The sequence below is a fragment of the Oncorhynchus keta genome, chromosome 24 (genome assembly GCF_023373465.1).
Source record: "Oncorhynchus keta strain PuntledgeMale-10-30-2019 chromosome 24, Oket_V2, whole genome shotgun sequence".
In the NCBI taxonomy this organism is placed as follows: domain Eukaryota; kingdom Metazoa; phylum Chordata; class Actinopteri; order Salmoniformes; family Salmonidae; genus Oncorhynchus; species Oncorhynchus keta.
In genome coordinates, this window is record NC_068444.1 from 16,402,603 (window position 1) to 16,423,232 (window position 20,630).

Consider the following 20,630-nt stretch of genomic DNA (forward strand, 5'->3'; position numbering starts at 1 on the left):
AGTTATTTTATTTGATAACCCAGTGCTGCATGAATAACAAGGGCATGAAATGTTTACTTTATGAGCATGCAATCAGCCGCAACTCAAACTTGCATTCACTTATCTGTTTAGCTAATCGTAGTCTCAGAGGTGTAAGTATTTAGCCTAGATCCCACCTGCAAATCTGGTTACCTTTCAACTGACGTCATAGCGATTGATACGCGCCGGGGCAATCGCAGCTGCAAAGATCGGAACTGTCTACTTGAAGAGGTACCAACCGAAAGGGAAGGTGTTACCATGCAGCGAACGACAGGTGTGAAAACCGCGGCGGTAATTGGTGAGTATATAAAGTCTACAGGTCATTTGGTGTATGTTTAGCTTCTTTTTATCGAGCCTCAAGCATGTGATTAAAGGAAAGCTTTCCTATACTACCACTGCTGTGATACCTGACCTATAAAGATAGACCGTAGCTCCCCAATGTAGAGTAAGTAGAAAAAGTGGTCAAGTTAAATAGAGTTATGATAATATCCATATGTTTAGTATTTTCATTTGCCAAATAAATGAGTGAATGGGCAGCCTAAATGAACTTGGTTGAAATAATACTACACAATCTACTGGTTTAATCAACGCTGTTTCCACGTCACTTCAACCAAAAACATCTATGTGACGATGCTGAATGATCGTGGAAAACTGATTGAATTTGCAGTCATTTAAAAAAGGTTTTTACCCAACTTTTAACCTAAATCCAACGAACTTGTGATTTTGTTTGTTTGTTGATTTTGCAATGAATTAACAACTCAACAAAATGTAAATCAAAACTGGACCTTGAACTGAGGTCTGTGCCCAGTGGGTAGTTTAAAGGGGAACATAAGGACTAAAGTTTTGTATTCAATTTCAAGCAGTAGCCTACTTTGCAGTTTACTCAGTGTGAAATCCACTCATAAGAGAAGGATGGGGAAGGTGTTCTATCTACCAAAACATTGGAGAAGAGTTCAATTACTTTAAAGTTGTTGTATTCAAACTTTTTTTTTGTAAATATTTTCCAGTCGTTCTTGTTTACCAGATGACCAGCATCAAGATTTCATCCAGATCCACAGGCTGTTTTGCCTTTATGGAGGCATGCATATCAGAGTCGGCTTTCTGTGAGAAATCCTCTCTCAGAAACATATGTCATCCTAAAGGTAAAACATGTTTTGCTGCAAGAGATGTAATCTGTTTTATTTAATTACTGGGACTTAAACCATATTACCATTCTTTGAGTGAATAAAATACTATCAAGAGCCATGGAACATAAATTCAATTACAGTAGAGATAATGTTTGATTCCACCCCTGTGTGATATTGAGGAAACCTAATACTACTAAAGCAATAGCCTCAAGCCTATAGTCTTGTGTGGAAAATGGATTTCACACCTGCTATTGCCTAGAGCAGATGATGTTGTTGTCTCAACGAGAGGACAAATAGAACCTCAATGACTGTAATTCTGGGAGCTGTAGGCTACATTATTGTGGGAAAGGGATTAGATATGTACATGTCCGTCTTTGGAGTCCCACAAAGCTACAACAAACCTGCCCAGAAATTCTTTGTGTTTATTCTGAGATAATCAAACAATTCATTTGGCCAATTACATGGTAGGGGGTAGCCCAGCCTTGAAAATAACCACCTGTTGAACAGAATACATATCAGTGCCAATGTGCATCTATTTAACAGCCTTTGAAAATCCTGTTTTTCTACCTCTTCTCCTTTGTGTTCGAATCCAGATGGAAGTTGCCAAATAAAAGTCTCAAAGGTCTGTAACATGACCATCCACTCCATTCTTGACCAATATCCTACAGTGAGAGGGTGTCTGTGTGCATGGGAGGAGCCCTGTACCTCTCTGGAACTACTCACTTCACAATGCCTCCCTGAGACAGGTGCACCCATTCTCTCATACATAGTACAGATGTAGGATCTTCATTTGCTCACCCTGTTGCAGAAGAACTTTCCTGCAATTGCAGGAAATTAAAAACTTAAGTTGATTATTTCCACAAAATTTCAGAGTTAATTTCCCATAAAATACATTTATCAACCCCAACAAAAAACTCCCTTAATTATAAATCCACATAATAATTCACATTTCCTGTTGCTGCTGGACTATTTTCCTGTTTTAGCAAACTGGCTAAAATTAACATCCTACATCTATCTGTACATGTAGTTTTTAGTTGTCCTATCAACACTAGTATTCTTAGTAAGGAATCAATGAAGAACTAAATGAAGCAAACCTAGTACGGTAAATGTAACTCTCCTTTGGTGATACATACAGTTGACTGGTACTCCAAACTTTTGACTGGTACTGCACACACAAACACTTTAAGTCGGAAGTTTACATACACCTTAGCCAAATACATTTAAACTCCGTTTTTCATCATTTCTGACATTTAATCCTAGTAAAAATGCACTGCCTTAGGTCAGTTAGGATCACCACTTTATTTTAAGAATGTGAAATGTCAGAATAATAGAGACAATGATTAGTTTCAGCTTTTATTACTTTCATCAATTTCCCAGTGGGTCAGAAGTTTACATACACTCAATTAGTATTTGGTAGCATTGCCTTTAAATTGTTTAACTTGGGTCAAACGTTTCGGGTAGCCTTCCACAAGTTTCCCACGATAAATTGGGTGAATTTTGTCCCATTCCTCCTGACAGAGCTGGTGTAACTGAGTCAGGTTTGTAGGTCTCCTTGCTCACACACACTTTTTCAATTCTGCCCACAAATGTTCTATAGGATTGAGGTCAGGGCTTTGTGATGGCCATTACTATAACTTGACTTTGTTGTCCTTACGCCATTTTGCCACGACATTGGAATTATGCTTTGGGTCATTGTCCATTTGGAAGACCCATTTGCGACCAAGCTTTAACTTCCTGACTGATGTCTTGAGATGTTACTTCAATATATCCACATCATTTTCCTACCTCATGATGCCATCTATTTTGTGAAGTGCACCAGTCCCACCTGCAGCAAAGCACCCCCACAACATGATACTGCCACCCCCGTTCTTCACGGTTGGGATGGTGTTCTTCGGCTTGCAAGCCTCCCCCTTTTTACCCCGAACAGAACGATGGTCGTTATGGCCAAACAGTTCTATTTTTGTTTCATCAGACCAGAGGACATTTCTTCAAAAAGTACGATCTTTGTCCCCATGTGCAATTGCAAACAGTCGTCTGGATTTGTGGCTTCTTCCTTGCTGACATAATTTTCTGGAATTTTCCAAGCTGTTTAAAGGCACAGTCAACTTAGTGTATATAAACTTCTGACCCACTGGAATTGTGATACAGTGTATTATAAGTTAAATAATCTGCCTGTAAGCAATTGTTGGAAAAATTACTTGTGTCATGCACAAAGTAGATGTTCTAACTGACTTGTGGTTGAAAAACGAGTTTTAATGACTTCAACCTAAGTGTATGTAAACTTCTGACTTCAACTGTACATTACATGTCCTTTTTACATTGCAATGCATCTGTATTTGTAGATGGTCAAGCCCTGAGCAGCTCTGTTAGCCCCCGCTGGAATCCTATGAAGGAACAACCAATAACCACCAGAGATAGCTGTCTCTCTGCTCTTCATAGTTGCCAGAAGTCCCACCACTGTGCATTAGTGTATAAGAAGTTGAAGGACTCATGCCAGAAAGGAAAAAAACAGTGCAACTCTCCAAGCTCTCAGCGCCACTGTCTGTCATTGTGGATGGAACTCCAGAGCACCTCTCTGTCTAATTGTACATGCGCCCTGAGCAGAAGAAAGTGCCAAGGGATATGGAGTGTCGTGAACAACAACTCCTGCATTCAGAATGCACTGGAGGCATTGGCTTCAACGGGTCTACATGATTTAAAGGACAGGTCAAATACAAGAAAGAAGTTAACTGGTAAGACTCATTTTATCTCCTGTAATTTACAGGGTATTTATTAACTTTTATTAACTTTTAAAATGGACATAGGTACAGTACCAGTCAAAAGTTTGACATATCTACTCATTCAAGGGTTTTTCTTGAGTATTTTCTACATTGTAGAATAATAGTGAAGACATCAAAAAAAATATGACATAACACATATGGAATCATGTAGTAACCAAAAAAGTGCTAAACAAATCAAAATATATTTGAGATTCTTCAAAGTAGCCACCCTTTGCACACTCTAGGCATTCTCTCAACCAGTTTCATGTTTAATGCTTTTCCAACAGTCTTGAAGGAGTTCCCACATATGCTGAGCACTTGTTGGCTGCTTTTCCTTCACTCTGCAATCCAACTCATCCCAAACCATCTCAATTGGGTTGAGATCAGGTGATTGTGGAAGCCATCTTATGCAGCACTCCATCACTCTCCTTCTTGGTCAAATAGCCCTTACACAGACTGGAGGTGTGTTTGGTCATTGTCCTGTTGAAAACAAATGATTGTCCCAATAAGCGCAAACAAGATGGGATGGCGTATCGCTGGAGAAAGAAGTGATTGCCATGCTGATTAAGTGTGCCTTGAATTGTAAATAAATCACTGACAGTGTCACCAGCAAAGCACTCCCACACGATCACATCTCGTCCTCCATGCTTCATGGCGGAAACTACACATGCGGAGATCATCCGTTCACTTACTCTGCACACTGGGGTTGGAACCAAAAATCTCAAATTGTCCATTGCTCATCTTTTTCTTGGCCCAAGCAAGTCTCTTATTCTTATTGGTGTCCTTTAGTAGTGGTTTCTTTGCAGCAATTTGACCATGAAGGCTTGATTCACACAGTCTCCTCTGAACAGTCGATGTTGACATGTGTCTGTAAAGCATTTATTTGGGCTGCAATCTGAGGTGCAGTTACCTCTAATGAACTCATCTTCTGCAGCAGAGGTAACTCTGGGTCTTCCTTTCCTGTGGCGGGCTTCACGGGAGCCATTTTCATCATAGCGCTTGATCGTTTTTGCGACTGCACTTGAAGAAACTTTCAAAGTTCTTGAAAGTTGACTGACCTTCATGTCTTAAAGTAATGATGGACTGTCGTTTCGCTTTGCTTATTTGTGCTGTTCTTGACAAAATATGGACTTGGTATTTCATCAAATAGAGTTATCGTCTGTATACCAACCCTACCATGTCACAACACAACTGATGTTTTCACTATTAACTGATGTCTTCACTATTATTCTACGATGTAGAAAAAAGTAAAAAGAAAGAAAAACCCTGGAATGTGAGTCCAAACTTTTGACTGGTACTGTATAGGTGTCTGGATTTATATTGTTTTGGAATCTTTGTCCCACCCACATAGCACAATTAAAAACATGAGCTGGCGCACACCCAGAAAAATGTGTTTGTATGGAGGTCCTGACTAACGGCGAATAAACTATAAACTCTCAAAATAAAGTCGCACACTCCATATATAAACTAGCAGTAATGTATTGGATATTTACCAATGTTTCAGCATCACTGTGCCTTCTTCAGAGTAATGTCATGAATACTTGAACCAGGTTATGTAGACAAACAGTGCAATTAGTGCAACCAATGACAACAGTGAAGGGTGTGTCATAGTGATTAAGTTAATTAGAATGAACTACTGAAACTGTTCAAAAACAATAGATTATGGCATATTAAATATATTAGGCTATTGTTCTCATATAGAAACATCATTAAATATTTTACATAATGTTAGCATCAACATAAATGATTGTTTAATTCAATTTCACATATTTAATTGTTTCATATTTAATTTCATATTTGTTACATGTAATCTTTTGGTTCAACCATAATGAATAATAAGCATCATCAACAGGAGGAACATATTAGGTTACGCTAATAAGCCGTAGAAAGAATATATACATTTGTAAGACTTGTTCATAAGAAGGGCCTGAGATCAAAGTCAATATTCAGACCACTAGGGGTCAATATTTTAGAAAGGATATCCCGTAAGCCTCCCTTTGTAGTAGTAGAATCTCAATGTTACTACCTCTCCTTGGTAGAGCAACATGCTCAATGCCAGTGTATTTGAGGGAGGGGATTGGATGGTTAGCTTCAACAAAGAGAGCTGCTACTGGATAGTCAACGTTCTTACCCCTGATTGAGCTGCAGTGTTCAGCTATGTGTTGTTTTAATTGTCTTTTCGTTTGTCCTACGTAGGCTTGTCCACATGAACAGGTGATGAGATAGATTACTCCCTTGGTCTTGGATGAGATGATACCCCTCACAGGGATTTTTCAACCTGTATGTGGGTGTCTGAAGAAGGATGTTTTTATAGTGCTATTACACTGTGCGCATGGAATGGGTGTCAAGAGTATCTGAGTGGGCTCAGGGGGTATGTCAGATCTCACCAAACTGTCTCCAATATTGCGACCACACTTATAGACCACCATTGGAGGTTCCTTGAAGAGGTGTGCAATATTTTTGTTGTCTAATTGCAGAATATGCCCGTGCTTTTTCAGGATTGCTTTCATTTTCTCTGAACTCTTGGTGTACTTGGTGCAAAAGACAGTTGCGTTGTTTTTCTTCTTTGGCTGAGTTTTTAGTAATTCCTCTCTTGGTTTTTGAGATATTTTCATCATTGCAGCATCAAGAGTTTTGTCCTTGTAGCCTCTCATTTTGAATTTATCTGTCTTTTTTTTTTGCATTGCTGTCAAATCTGTCTGATTGCCACAGATTAATTTAACCCTGCATAACTGGCTATATGGTAGAACATTCTTTATGGGAAGAGGATGCATACTATCCGCACATAGCAAGGTATTGTGGTCTGTGGGCGTTGTGTATAAGTCTGTGTGTAATGCATTATTCTCTTTGATGATCTAAGTCCATATAGCACAACAGAAGAAGAGTTCAACTGTGGATTGGAAAAGTAGCAGTCTGAAAGAATACGGTAATGAATTTGTTGTCCTCGTGTTCATACATTTAGAACACAGTTAGACGATTATAACTATTTATGTTACTGGAAATATTGTAGTTTGGGCTATAAACAGTATAATTGACTCCAGAACCTTATTTTTCAGTTCATGACATTGATGGGTCCTGTTTGCAACAGATGACAATCTGCCTCCATGATGATGTCTGCAACAGGCAGATGGTTCCTCTTGTGCAGACGTGTTTGGCAAAGCAATGCAACAGCACTCACTGTCGACAGGTCACTCAACAGCTCTACGCTGGTCTGCCATACAACATCGCAGAGATGTTCGTCCTCTGTGAATGTGACCCAGGCGATCCGGACTGTCTGCATATGAAGGAGGGTCTGCACAGTGGCACATGTGGAGAACATTTGGAGGAGGCCAGGACCCAAATCTGTCTCGAAATCTTTGACAACTGCCTGGGGGAGGCGCTCTGCAGGTTTGTATTGGACAATCGTGATACAACATTTTTATAAGTCTACAGGGGATTTTGCTGACGTTTTCATGTAGACATTGTAGTGCCTGCCTGGGTCTTTTTGCTGTATGATTTATTATATAAATATAAATGAACAGGAACCGTTTAGAAGCTCTCCTATCAAACTGCTGGGACACTGAAGACACACCATGCAGTGATTTTGCTATGGATGAATGCACTAGTCTTCTGGATCCTGCTCTTATCCTTGGAGGAGATGCAAAGTGCAGAATGGCTTTGATTGCTACCATGGGAACAACACTTCAGCATCCCTGTACATGTGGTGGACTTCACAGCAAAGACCTATACAAGTGCAACATGATGCGTGAAGTACTTCACAACCGAACGCATTTTAGTGAGTGACGTCCACAGTCATTAACTACAACACTACTTATTGGATCATTTATACGGTGACGTTTTTTCCCCAATGGATGTGTTTATTGCATTTACATTTGACATTTTAGTCATTTAGCAGACACTCTTATGCAGAGCCACTTACATTAGTGTATTCATCTTAAGATAACTTCATTGTTGAGAGAAAATGTACTTAGTTATCAGCAAAGTCAGTGGGGGGAGTGGGGCAAATAGTTTGTGTTTCTGATTTTTTTTTTTTAAGTGGCTGAAAACCTAACTGTTTTTAAAATGTATTTCAGTGTCACCAGTGAAGAAAGAAAGTACTCCTTATGTGCCACCTCCAATGACTGAATCAGAATCAGGATACGAATGGTTGAGTGGTAATGTTTTAAGTTATCCTTCAACTGTAATGCTAAATGTCACCACTGTAATGGTTGTTGTGTCTATTCAAAATGGTATTGAGACAGTCAAATCAATTGACATCCACCATGAGAGCTTCAAATCAAAGTGTGTTTTGCTTTTTCAGATCAGCTGTTGAATGTTTTTGCATACATACTGCTTGTTGCAGTAGTACTGTTGGGAGTCATGATTGTTCTTCACATACGGTAAGTAAGTGCACATTAATAATCGATGCAGGGTAGAATGTGTAAACAATACAATTGTTTGATATATTGCTTTTTTTCTCATAGGAAGCACAAAGGGAACAAAAAGCCTCAATTTCACCCTCCTGATAAAAATTGTGTTGTAATTTTCTGACCTTGACACTCAAATGCGTGTATCTGTGTATATATTATCCATATGATTATGGTACAGTAAGCAAAGGTATATGTCTGATAATGCAGAACCTGCATTTTCTGATCTAATTTAGATTTATTGGTATCTAACAGCTTTTTGAAAATACTATTTGATCAACATTTCCTTAGCTACTTATACTAATATGTCAAAACATGACTCTGTTTTAAGATAATTTTGTGAAATTAAACAAATGTACGGCCATAAGCAATTTCTGCTATCCTTGTTAGCTTGAGTGTCAGAACACAGTGGCGTGGTTTATGTGATAACTCCTGGAAAAAGCTGATAGCGCTCTAGTAACTGGTACACAACACAGTCAGTAAGGGACATTATACAACTGGTTATGTCAACAAGGCAATGATGGTCAAATATTGACTCATCCCTTTTAAGTTATTTTTTTTCTTGTCTCTATTGTCACTCCAATGCTGTAGAGCTGATTCAGTCTTCTTATAAGAAAAACATATCTATATATATTTCTACAGCCTTGTAACCATCCTGTTTTTCCAAGGGAGCAAAGACAAGATCTTTGTTGTATGTTAACATGTGCAATGTATTACCAGTAACCAACATGAGTTAATTATATTAGCAATATGCTAGCTGGCTATACAGAACGTGTTAGAGAATTGCATAATTAGGTTGATATATGATGGCTAACGTTGCTATGTAGCAGATGTTCATGTTTAAGGTCACATCTATGACTTGTCTCAAGTCTGATAAGATGCATTGCTTTGTCCCCCTTTTCATGGAACCTCAACACCTTAATCCAGATGTCAACAAAATTGATGCTGTGTTTATGCCAATGGGAATTTTGTATTTTTTAACATTCAGAAAATATATTGGTAATGTGTGTCAAAAAGATTATTGTGCGTTTAATCCTGTGATACTCTCCCAGTAAGATATTTAAAGGTTAACAACTGTTTGGATTTATCTCAAGTAAAATAATAATTTAAGTAATACAATATTGTCACAAGATAATAACAAAGCTAAGCCTTGATGTTTGGGAAAGGTTGGGCTGTAGGGGCCAGTAGATGATTAGATAAATATTAGATATGCAGGCAGCACTGTAGGCAAATATTGAAAGCTTAGAATGTCATGTGTAATCTGAAACCTACAGTAATCTAGCTCTTTAACTGTAAACAATTTTGTTTAATCAACCTTTATTATCTTTATGTAGTAAACATGTTGGATTCACAGTGGTTTACCAGAACACTTCAGTTTTTGTCTGTTTATATTTCCTCCAATCCAACTACAATATAAAAAGGGATAATATTATGTTATCTTGGCTTTCTAACAAATCAGACTTACTCAACCACCCTTCTTTAAGTAACTATTTATTTAATGCATAATATAAATGTCGCTTCCTATTGCAAGATGAACCCATAGAATAACGTCACTACATACATTGAATGTATTTCTTATTATTATGGAACTTTGTCACATAATACTTCACATTGAACTGCATTCATTACTATTGAAATGCAAATTAATAAAATAATTTACTTGTGTATATTGTTTAAAAAGGAGTACAGTCTAGTGGAAGGGAGGTTAGATACTTTATTATACAACAAAGTTCATGATATTGTTCGGTGTTCTTAGAGATGTATGTTCAGAACGCCTACTTCAACTAAAATAAACGGTTAAGAGGCTTCAGGTAAAATACATTTGGCCCCTTTGACTATTGCACATACTATAGGTCAACATAAAGCTGCCGCCTACTGTGCTTTTAACTCTACAGAATAAAATGAATAGTCACAACCATCTATATGGTTTCGAATGGGGTCATGCACTGGTGAGGATGAATTGTATTACTATTATTTGTTTTACTCTGCATCGTTGTGAAGGGCTCGCAAGCAAGCATTTCACTGTAAAGTCTATATCGGTTGTATTTGGCACCTGACAAATAACATTTGCTTTGAAGAGAGAAAAAACCAATCAATATTTTACATGTGGAGACAGACAGACTTCCATGTTAATAGAGCAAAGGACTTGAAAATACATTTTGAGGGAGAAAAATACATTTTGAGGGAGACAATGATCGAATGGTTTAAAACCCAGCAGGACTCTCCTGCTGAGCTGGAAATGAATAGGAAGAGACCCCCACAGAAACACCATGAATAACTTTCACAACTTAGTGAGGAGTCATCTCTATCTTTCACCTCCTACCAGACAGACTATACGTGATAACTGGAAGAGGTTTTTTGGTTAAAAAAGTTCTGTTATTTCTTGAATTTAAGTAGCCTTGTCCAACAACGTTTTAATAAAGTGCCTCTGCTAAATGGCCATCAATTGTGGTTTTTTAAAAAGTATGTATATTGCACTTTGTATAGAATCATGGGCTATCTATATGCAGCATCAACACGACAAAAACACTGTGCTAAAGGGAAAGGTCTTTATCTTCTTCTTGTATCAATGCACAGATGAATCACGAGGACTTGCTTCTTGCTTGGGCTACCTTGGAATTGGTCTTGCGATTTAAGGCTTTGCAGATGAAATCACCTGCCTCTATTACCTTGGAGAGATCGACTCCCTGGAATGAAAGAAACAAGGGATCAAAGAAGCAGGAATGGTACCCTGCCAGAAGGGGGCGCCATTGCAGAGTAAACCATTGTGAAAATAGAAACAACAGGCCTACCAATACACATGACAGTTATGCAACAACAAAAAACTTGACTAATGTAAACAGGGCTGATCCTCTATCTGAAGCTTTCTCAAATGAATGAGAGTGAGCTGTATTTTCCCTAGCGATTACAAAGCTGTTTTAAAGTGCTGTTTTCAGGTTATGTGTGAGGCAACACTCACAGTTTTAATGCCCATGCCATGGAGCATATAGAGAACATCTTCTGTTGACACGTTACCAGAGGCTCCCTGGGCATATGGGCACCCGCCCAGACCTGCTACAGATGAGTCCACCGCACAAATCCCCATCTGAGGTATACACACACACACACACACACACACACACACACACACACACACACACACACACACACACACACACACACACACACACACACACACACACACACACACAGGAGAGACATTCAGCAACCACACGCACAGAGCAAGCAGATGGCAAAATCCCATGTAGAACAATGTCCCCTGTTCTCCTGTATTGTATGTGTTGGTACAGCATGCCCTGCCAGGGCTGTGGTGATGTTTTACAGACAGTTAGGATAACTGTGGTCTTCATTTCTCGGAGATGAGTGGGCGCAACAGCCTGGTGTCCCCCACAGTTCAGCTTACTCATCCTCTTTGTCATACTAAACCAGTGGCACATCATTTGTTTTTGGTAATATCAGACTCTGTAAATACAGAAAGTTCCATATTGTTTTACCATGTTTTCTGATCCTCATGGTAACGTGTGTTAAACTGCACCACCTCTTGTGACCTCTTAAGTCTCAAAATACACATTTCTGTTTACTTTTTACTCAATTGTTACTCACTTTTAACAAGACTGTTCTCCACATATATTTTCTTGGGTCTTTTGTCTATAACTCAAATACTTATAACTTTATACATTCATTGAATCATTCATATTCTACCTACAGTCCAATGGTTAATGGTTAATTCCAAGGTGTGTGTTACTAAGCGCTGGGGTTGTTTAAATTCAGGGCAATAACTCAATTTCAATGACATCAAGACACCCTCTGCTGTCTTTGAGTATAATGTCTCAGTATTTTCTATGTCCTGAAAAAATAGGATGTATCCATATGTAGAAATAATTACATATAAAATGTATGTCTTGTTTTGTTTAATGTCTCTGAGTTCAAATTGGTTCATGCAATGTCCACAATAAAAGTAATTGTCAGAGAGAGTTCTACTTTCTGTGGGAAAATGCTTTTTACTGCCTACGACACCAACTGTCTGGCCTCCACATGAGAATGAATGATGCATTGTTGAGCGTATTGTTGGACCACGGTACCAAACAGCCAGAACGTGTTGCTTAGCAAGGGATAGGCTCACTGATTTTTGATTGAACTAGTGTTGCAGGAAAGAAATGCCTTATCGTAGTTAAACATTCCCAAAACATCCACCTCATGTGATCTTGGGGAGAATAATCCACTTTATCATGATAAGAATGTTTTTATCTTTCATATGGAATGCAACATCACTGTATAAAGAATGCAGAAAAGCATACAGATTTGTTGTTGTCCTTTGTTGTCCCTTCAGACTTTAAGCAAAGGAGACAGGAAGTACAGCTGAAAGTGACAGTTCAATTCCAAGTTATGAAGACCTCAAAAACACATGAACGCATAACCTTTTGCCTTAAACCCACCTTGCTAATTTGTCTTCCATTAAACTTTAACCTTTCAGAAAAAAATCATGAGCTTGTTTCATCCAAAATGTTGATGTCATAAAAACATCTTCAGTCCGCCAGACAAGTTTAATTATTCTTGTCGAATACATTTACGTTTCATTAAAGACAATATGAAGCATAGAGAAGTTTTCCCAGATGTTAACTCTCAAATCATGGGATATGCTGTTGTTGTTATGTTGGGTTTTAAACATGATTTATATGCTCCAACAGAGAACCTGAGTTTTATACAGTTTATCAACTGCCACGTATTAAAACCTTGTACACAGCTTCACTTACTTTCAGGATGGGGGGAAATTACTATATAATATGCCTCTGAGGACCTCAGGCCTCAAAGCCATCAGGTTATTTACAATAGCCTTGGAACGTTTTGTCTTCATTGGGACAAATTATGAAATCAAGCAGGGCCGGTTCCATGCATAAGAGACATAAGCAGTAGCTTAGGGCCCCCAGCCACTAGGTGGCCCATGACCCCAAAAAACATTACTTTCTAGGAAATCAATCATCAATCATCTCAACTTGAGAGGTAGAATAGTAGAATACACAAGGTGCAAGTTCGAAATCTGGTTATATATCAGCAGTTTTTTATCTTGTTATGTCAGTCACTGAGAGTCATTAAATTAGCCATGTCAGCTTTCAATTTTTTGATTGGTAAGTTAGTCTAGCCAGCTATCTAAACTTGTAGTAATCATGTCCGAATACCGACCAGGCATGCAGCGCACGTGCCCAGGGGCCCTAACCTCAAAGCGGCCCACAAAGAATTTGCTAGTCACTTTCACTCAGATCATTGGAATACAGTGCCTTTAGAAAGTATTCACACCCCACAACTTTTTTTGTTGTGTTATAAACTGCATTTAAAATGGTTTAAATACAGATTTTGTGTCTCTGGCCTAAACACAATGCTCCATAATGTCAAAATGGAATTATGTTTTCCTTTTCTTGTATAAGAAATGTATACAAAATTAAAAGCTGAAATGTCAGTAAAGGAAAGAGAGGTACGGCATTCAACCCCTTTGTTATGGAAAGCCTAAATGAGTTCAGGAGTAAAACTCTGCTTAACAAGTCACATAATAAGTTGCATGAACTCCCTGCGTACAATAATAGTGTTTAACATGATTTGTGAATGACTCTCTCATCTCTGTACCCCACACACACAATTATCTGTAAGGTCTCTCATTTGAGCAGTGCATTTCAAACACAGATTCAACCATAAAGATTAGGAAGGTTTTCCAACGCCTCACGCCAAGAAGGGCACCTATTGGTAGATGGGCATACATTTTTGAAAGAGCAGACATTGAATATCCCTTTGAGCATGTTGAAGTAATTAATTACACTTTGGATGGTGTATCAGTACACCCAGTCACTACAAAGATACAGACGTCCTTCCTAACTCAGTCGCCGGAGAGAAAGGAAACCGCTCAGGGATTGGTGACTTTAAAACAGTTACAGAGTTCAATGGCTGTGATTGGATAAGGATGGATCAACAACATTGTAGTTACTCCACAATTATAACCTAATTAGAGTGAAAAGAAGGAAACCTGTACAAAATAAAAAATGTTCCAAAACATGCATCCTTTTTGCAATAAGGCAATGAAGTAAAACTGCAAAATATGGCTAATATATAAATGGAAGGTCCTGAATACAAAGCTTTATGTACTTTCTGAAGAAACTGTAAGTCATGGCAAAGTTTGTAGAATTGCATTACATTTATTCTACATTTTTAAAAATGTCTTTCCGCCCCATGGCAAAATGTGTAAAATGGCAGAAAACTTGCTTTAAAACTGCAATATTTTCTATACACCCCATGGCAAAATGTGCATTGCAGGAAATATATTTAAAAAGTTATTTCCTTCTCTCAGAGGCATCGCAGATTAAGATATTCACAATGTTTTCCACGTATCTCAGCGACCGTCAGGAGAATATTAACGTTTTCCTGCTTCCCGTGGCAGAACCAGATGTCAGAGGATCCCACGGTGATATAAAATGAACTCACTTATGACCCCGGTGTGGCACGGGGACACATCAGAATTAAATCATGAAGGACGTCTCTCCCTGGGGGACAGACCCAAGCAAACAATAATAATGGAAGTACGGTTTGCTCTTTAAACAATGGTCCTAATTGGTGCCTTTTCTCCGAGACAAGGGTCTATTTTATCCAGGGGCTGTCTGAGCAGCCTGTAATTGCTGTTTGTGTTGGCAAAGGCCTAGTGATCTACTCCGATGTGCACTGCACACAAGATTCCCAGACCTTAGTTAACTCCAGGGCAGGATATTGTACTGGGCAGACTTTTTTGTTGTGTAAACACAGAGTTGTAATTTACAGTGCCAAACCTCTCGCATTCTGCCGCTAACTGCGAGAGGGTCAAAGGGTCTCCGGAGGACCATTTCCGAGTGGAACAAAATGCAAGAGCACAGCGATCCTTTTCAACAACACGTCTGACTCCTGTTGCTCTATGGGACGTAATATGCACAGGGACTGGTGGTCAGAAAGTCCAAATTGCCAGTGTTCAATTAGCCTCTCATAGCCCAGAAACCAGATGTGGCCTGGCTGTTAAAGAGCTACATTCAGTGAGCAGTGGAGGTAAAAAAAACAATACATTCCTGGCAGAATACACTTTAGTTTACTCGGGCTGTTCACATGATATGGGATTACGGAAGGCGGCTAATATACTGTAAGTGAACAATTTGAGAGATTGCCACACTCTTGCCCAGTATTGTTTGTTTGAAGTGCGGCAGTGTGACACTTGGGGCAGAAAGGGTATGTTCATTGAAGTGTTTGAGGCAGCAATGTTTCACCAACGCAGCCTTGACATTTCTCTACATAGAATGTGGAACTGAAGGAGATTGTATTCAATGGTAACTCACAAGGCTGACAAATGTCTAACCTGGGACAGCCCTTTCCAGCAATAAATAAACTGTCCTGTCATTGTAAAGCCACACCATCTTCCTTGATATGTGTAGGTAATAGGGAGGTAGACACAAAAACATATATGGATTCATCAGAAATTAAAAGAGGGAAATTTCTAACTTAAAGCATGAAAACCTGCTATTGTCTAGTCAAGACCATGGCGCTCATTGGCCAAGTAGAGTCCTCACTCTTAAAGAAAGTACCCCTCAGTTACAGTGTAAACCACTCAAAGCATTTGACTACCATGTTTTGTACAGTAAGCTGAAGAAGTAAGTCATACTAAATTCAAGAAATACTAATTTCACCTGCCTCATTGGTTGCACCAATTCTTGCTCCAATCTAACCTTTGTTGTTTGTATAGTTAACTTTGAGATGCATGGTTTTTAGTATATTAAACTATATTTTCCATCTTGAGATACAGCAGACACCTCATGTCGACCTGAGGTTAATTAATTGATAGTGTTTTACTCTCTAATAAGGCACCATATCTTTGTGTGTTCGTGTACTAACGGGACCATGCCCAGGGCAGCATTGTCTTGATCTTATGCGCACACGGAGAGGTATATTTTCCACCAAGTTACTGGCTTTCATCACTATGGTTACCTGGCACATACACTGACTCCTGCACCACGCTCTGGGGCACAGGCCTTTTCTAATAAGCTAATATCCTCAGCAGGCAATTAAATGGGAGTTCCTTGTAGCCTGTCATGTTGGCAATGTTGCCAAATTTCCAGAAGTCATTTTTAGAGAAAAGTTTAAATATTGTCATAGGTGGTGCTGTAGTCAAGCTAGCTAGAGCACTAAACATGCTTACTGAAGATAAACTTGCTAAGACTGCACAACGTGAGCATTGCAAATTCTTTAGAAAAGAGACTCCCTTTGGGCATGACTCCCTTTGTTGATATGTCAACAACCTTGCGTTTGAAGAGTCAGTAACATTAAACTAATGTTAACACTCATTATTCTAGAGACTTTGCTCCTTGACCTTGGAGTGAGGGTTTAGTAATCAACCATCAAACCACATGGATGAAGCTGTCTAAATGTTTAGTCACTTTGTTGAAAATAGGCAGAGTTGTTTACCACTGACAGGTCTTTACACCCATCTCACTTCACTTTAATGACACTCAACAATACACCTACACAGCTCAAATGTAATGTCCTCTGGATTGCATGGGTTAACTCATAACCATAGGTTTATTGGACAACATGCCTGTTTGATTTGTCATCACTGTGGTTATGAAACATCCTCATCCTATTTACAACTTTGTCTCTATCACCAGTGCTTCCCAAACGTTTTGGTTCTAGGACCATCTAAAGCTTTGGGAGGTTTCTTGTACACCACAAGTAAACATAAACATCTCTATCCAAGATAGAGATCCACTACCCAGCAGATATTAGCTACAGTACAACCCATTCGTGGGTCTCTCAAGCCACCACTGGGAAAACACTCATCGTAGTATTTAGATATATTGGACAAAATGGAATAGTGACCCTTACTGACACACTTCCACCCATTATCAGAATAACATTCATACTTTCCACTCTGTAAATACACTACATGACCAAAAGTATGTGGACAACTGCTCTTCGGACATCTCTCTCCAAGATCATGGACATTAATTTGGAGTTGGTCTCCCTTTGCTACTATAACAGTCTCCACTCTTCTGGGAAGGCTTTCCACTAGATGTCTGAACATTGCTGCTGTAACAGTCTCCACTCTTCTGGGAAGGCTTTCCACTAGATGTTGGAACATTGCTACTATAACAGTCTCCACTCTTCTGGGAATGCTTTCCACTAGATGTTGGAACATTGCTGCAGGGATTTGCTTCCATTCAGCCACAAGAGCAGTAGTGAGGTGGAGTACTGATGTTGGACGATCAGGCCTGGCTCGCAGTCAGCGTTCCAATTCATCCCAAAGGTGTTCGATGTGGTTGAGTTCAGGGATCTGTGTTCCTCCACACCGATCTCAACAAACCATTTCTGTATGGACCTCACTTTGTGCACGAGGGCATTGTCATGCTGAAAACTGGAAAGGTACTTCCCCAAACTGTTGCCACAAAGTTGGAATCACAGAACCATGTAGAATGTCATTGTATGCTGTATCGTTAAGATTTCCCTTCACTGAAACTAAGGGGCCTAGCCCGAACCACGAAAAACAGCCCCAGACCATTATTCCTCCCACCAAACTTTACATTTGGCGCTATGTATTTGGGCAGGTAGTGTTTTCCTGGCAACCGCCAATCCCAGATTTGTCCAAAGGACTGCCAGATGGTGAAGAGTGATTCATCATTCTAGAGAACGTATTTCCACTGCTCCAGTGTCCAATGGCGGCGAGATTTACACCACTCCAGCCGACGCTTGGCATTGCGCATAGTGATCTTCGCTAGTAATAGAGCATGCTGTGGCTGCTCGGCAATGGAAACTCCTTTCATGAAGCTTACGATGAACAGTTCTGTGAGCTGACGTTGCTTCCAGAGGCGGTTTATATTTTATAAACCTGTCAGCAATGGGTTTGGCTGAAATAGCCGAATCCACTCATTTGAAGGGATGTTCACATACTTTTGTATGTGGTGTATTTAGCGAGATTCACAAGTTTAAAGCACTGTCGATGAGCTTTGGCTCGGTCTTGCTTTGCTTAATGTAGAGGAGATAAGCATGATTAAGAACAGGTCTGAATTCTCAGTCAAGAGCGTCTGGCTACACTGAGTTCTATCAATAGCTCAGCAAGTCAGCTGCAGTTTACATGGAAACGTTGGGTCAGATCAAATCTATTTCCCTGCCAAGCCTGAAAAACAAAGTACATACTTTGTCATTGTGTGACCCGCCAAGGTGGGTTTGTAACAAAGGACCCCAGAACTCCCCAAAATAAAGGTACAAAGAGCATGGAATGTCATTATCATGAACAAAAGCAGAGTTGACACGGGGTTGACAGGGGTTAGTGGAATTCATTTCTATCCCAGTTGGTGGCATGGACTACTGGCACTCAGTAATGAAAAGTCTATGATAAAATCTTTCATTTCCACTGAGGTTGTTGAGATGGGAGGAGAACAAATGGTTGGCTAAATATCCACGCCTGTTATTATTTTCAATGGTCACGGGGCAGCTGTGATAAATCAATTTCTATGTGATTCACAGAAAGGAATTTTACCCACCCTCTGGGTCTTCTCACCCCTTGTCAAAAGTGCCCAACATCAGGATGTGTTGAAAGGTTGTTTAAAAAAAAAATACAAAACAGAAAGCTGTTCTATGAACATGTACAATTCCCTGAGCATGGAAATACACAGCAAATCGGCCAGTGTTACCTAGTGTTGATCTTTCAGTGTAACTTTTATAGTGTCAATTCAGGAGTTAAATGAACTCTGTAAGTGATACATTAACACTAATGGGTGTAAAAGAACCCCAGTGTTGGTGTTAATAACCAGTGTTAAACCAGAGCCATCATTATCATATTTCCAGCATGCTCTATTGCAGGTCGATTTTTAGAATTGTTTGTTTCAATATGAATGTTTTTACGCAAATAAGGTATTATAGACTAAGCACTATGTTAATTTAAGACTGAAAGTGTGGAACTGCAGAGACACTGGATCAGTGTTAAATGTAACACTGTCAGTGTTGATTTAACACTGGTGTATTTTCTGAGTAGATAAATTCATAAGTAAAGCCATGAATCAGTGCTAAAGGTTATGCAGACTGGGTTATTTAGGGTAAGTGGGATTGCAGCACAACAAATGCTTTTCTTAAGTGACTGATGCCTTTTTCATTCTGAATTGTTCTGTTTTTCTAAGTGTCTTACCATGTCACTTTTTGGGAGACTGGGAATATAACTTTCTATCTGCATTTTTGTCAAAATGTTGTTATTGACATAGCCTTGTTTTGTTCAATGTTCTCTACCTATATAGTACTTTAAATACCCAAATCCATGTTGTTAAGTTCAAAAGAAAACAAGATTAAAATTGCTGACACAATGAGGGTTGCGAAACTTTAAAGCTAATTATCTCAGAATCATATTTTTGCAGATAGAACCTTATAGTCCCAAACTCTCGATTTCTCAATGAATCCAGCGATAGTCACTTCATTCTCGCTGTCTCAGTTACATAGTTACTGGTCTGGACCGGTTTCTTTCGCCTTCTCCATTTTCCATGTGTTTCATGCGGGCCAATGATAGGATCATTTTCCCCATGCCCTTTAAGTGCAGCATTGTCAAATAGTTCAACAGCCAAGCAGCACATGAGTTGGGAACCCCTCAGGGCTGGCTGTTTCCTCCGCTCACACTCAGTACCATTGTCAAGACCAGGGCACTGTCATGTGAAACAGACACTGAATAGGTGAGCCTTTGTGTGAACCCCCTTCACATCTTCTGACCCAAACCCACACCCCGCCCAGCACCAAAATATCATCCCTCCGCTGCCAAGGATGACAAACTGGGAGACAGAGCACAATGAGGTTCCCCAGAGAACTGATACAGCCATGTCTACCTTACCTCTGGTTTATGACCTGACTGACTCCCGGGTTACAGGTTCACTCCGGAGGGGTGGTGAAAAACACAATAGAAGAGTGGTGTTCCAGGAAGCTTTGTACAACTTAATTCGATATTGTGGTTTAAAGAGAGGATAAAGCTTTATTGATGATCTGTGAAATACTATTTTATTATCTTTAATGTAGGTGCTGGTAATAGGAGAGCATATCTTGTGTTCATTATGATTCTGGGATTTTATTGGTGTGCAGTTTTTGTATTATTTTACTTTGTGGGGGACTTCCAGATCATGTTCCCAATTCCAAATTGAGATGTGTGTTCTCCTATTTCTGTACAGTATGTCCTATTGTGACATATACCTTTGTTTTTGTTGTTTATGAATATATTTTCAGTCAAGCAAACAATGTCTCCTCAATTCTCACAAAACAATCGGAGCACACAAGACGTTCGGTACACAAAAGCC

General features: G+C 39.3%; 2 protein-coding genes across 6 annotated transcripts in view; one reads left to right on the forward strand and one right to left on the reverse strand.

The window, feature by feature from the left end:
• Positions 1 to 174: 174 nt before the first annotated feature.
• Positions 175 to 10,750, forward strand: gfral (GDNF family receptor alpha like). 5 transcript variants are annotated; one of them, XR_008078180.1, is made up of 11 exons: positions 175 to 316; positions 1,026 to 1,160; positions 1,739 to 1,891; positions 3,488 to 3,877; positions 6,101 to 6,351; positions 6,765 to 6,830; positions 6,961 to 7,291; positions 7,426 to 7,679; positions 7,978 to 8,058; positions 8,205 to 8,283; positions 8,368 to 10,750. XR_008078180.1 is itself a non-coding variant. In XM_035800996.2 (10 exons), the coding sequence occupies exons 1-10, from the start codon at positions 277 to 279 to the stop codon at positions 8,432 to 8,434; spliced, it is 1,596 nt and encodes a 531-aa protein (XP_035656889.1). In that variant the 5' UTR covers positions 175 to 276; the 3' UTR covers positions 8,435 to 10,750. The 5 variants fall into 5 exon arrangements, 3 of the variants coding, with proteins under 3 accessions (XP_035656889.1, XP_052333836.1, XP_035656890.1); XR_008078179.1 differs by lacking the exon at positions 6,101 to 6,351 and having other exon boundaries at positions 7,978 to 8,050; XM_035800996.2 differs by lacking the exon at positions 6,101 to 6,351.
• A 131-nt stretch (positions 10,751 to 10,881) lies between these two features.
• The window catches only part of hmgcll1 (3-hydroxymethyl-3-methylglutaryl-CoA lyase-like 1), a 31,516-nt gene continuing 21,767 nt past the window's right edge, over positions 10,882 to 20,630 (reverse strand). The window contains exons 7-8 of the mRNA XM_035800998.2: positions 11,270 to 11,395; positions 10,882 to 10,997 (exon numbers count right to left, since the gene is read on the reverse strand). Of these exons, the coding sequence (XP_035656891.1) occupies positions 10,893 to 10,997; positions 11,270 to 11,395 (231 nt within the window). The 3' untranslated portion in view covers positions 10,882 to 10,892. The remainder of the gene's footprint in view (positions 10,998 to 11,269; positions 11,396 to 20,630) is intronic.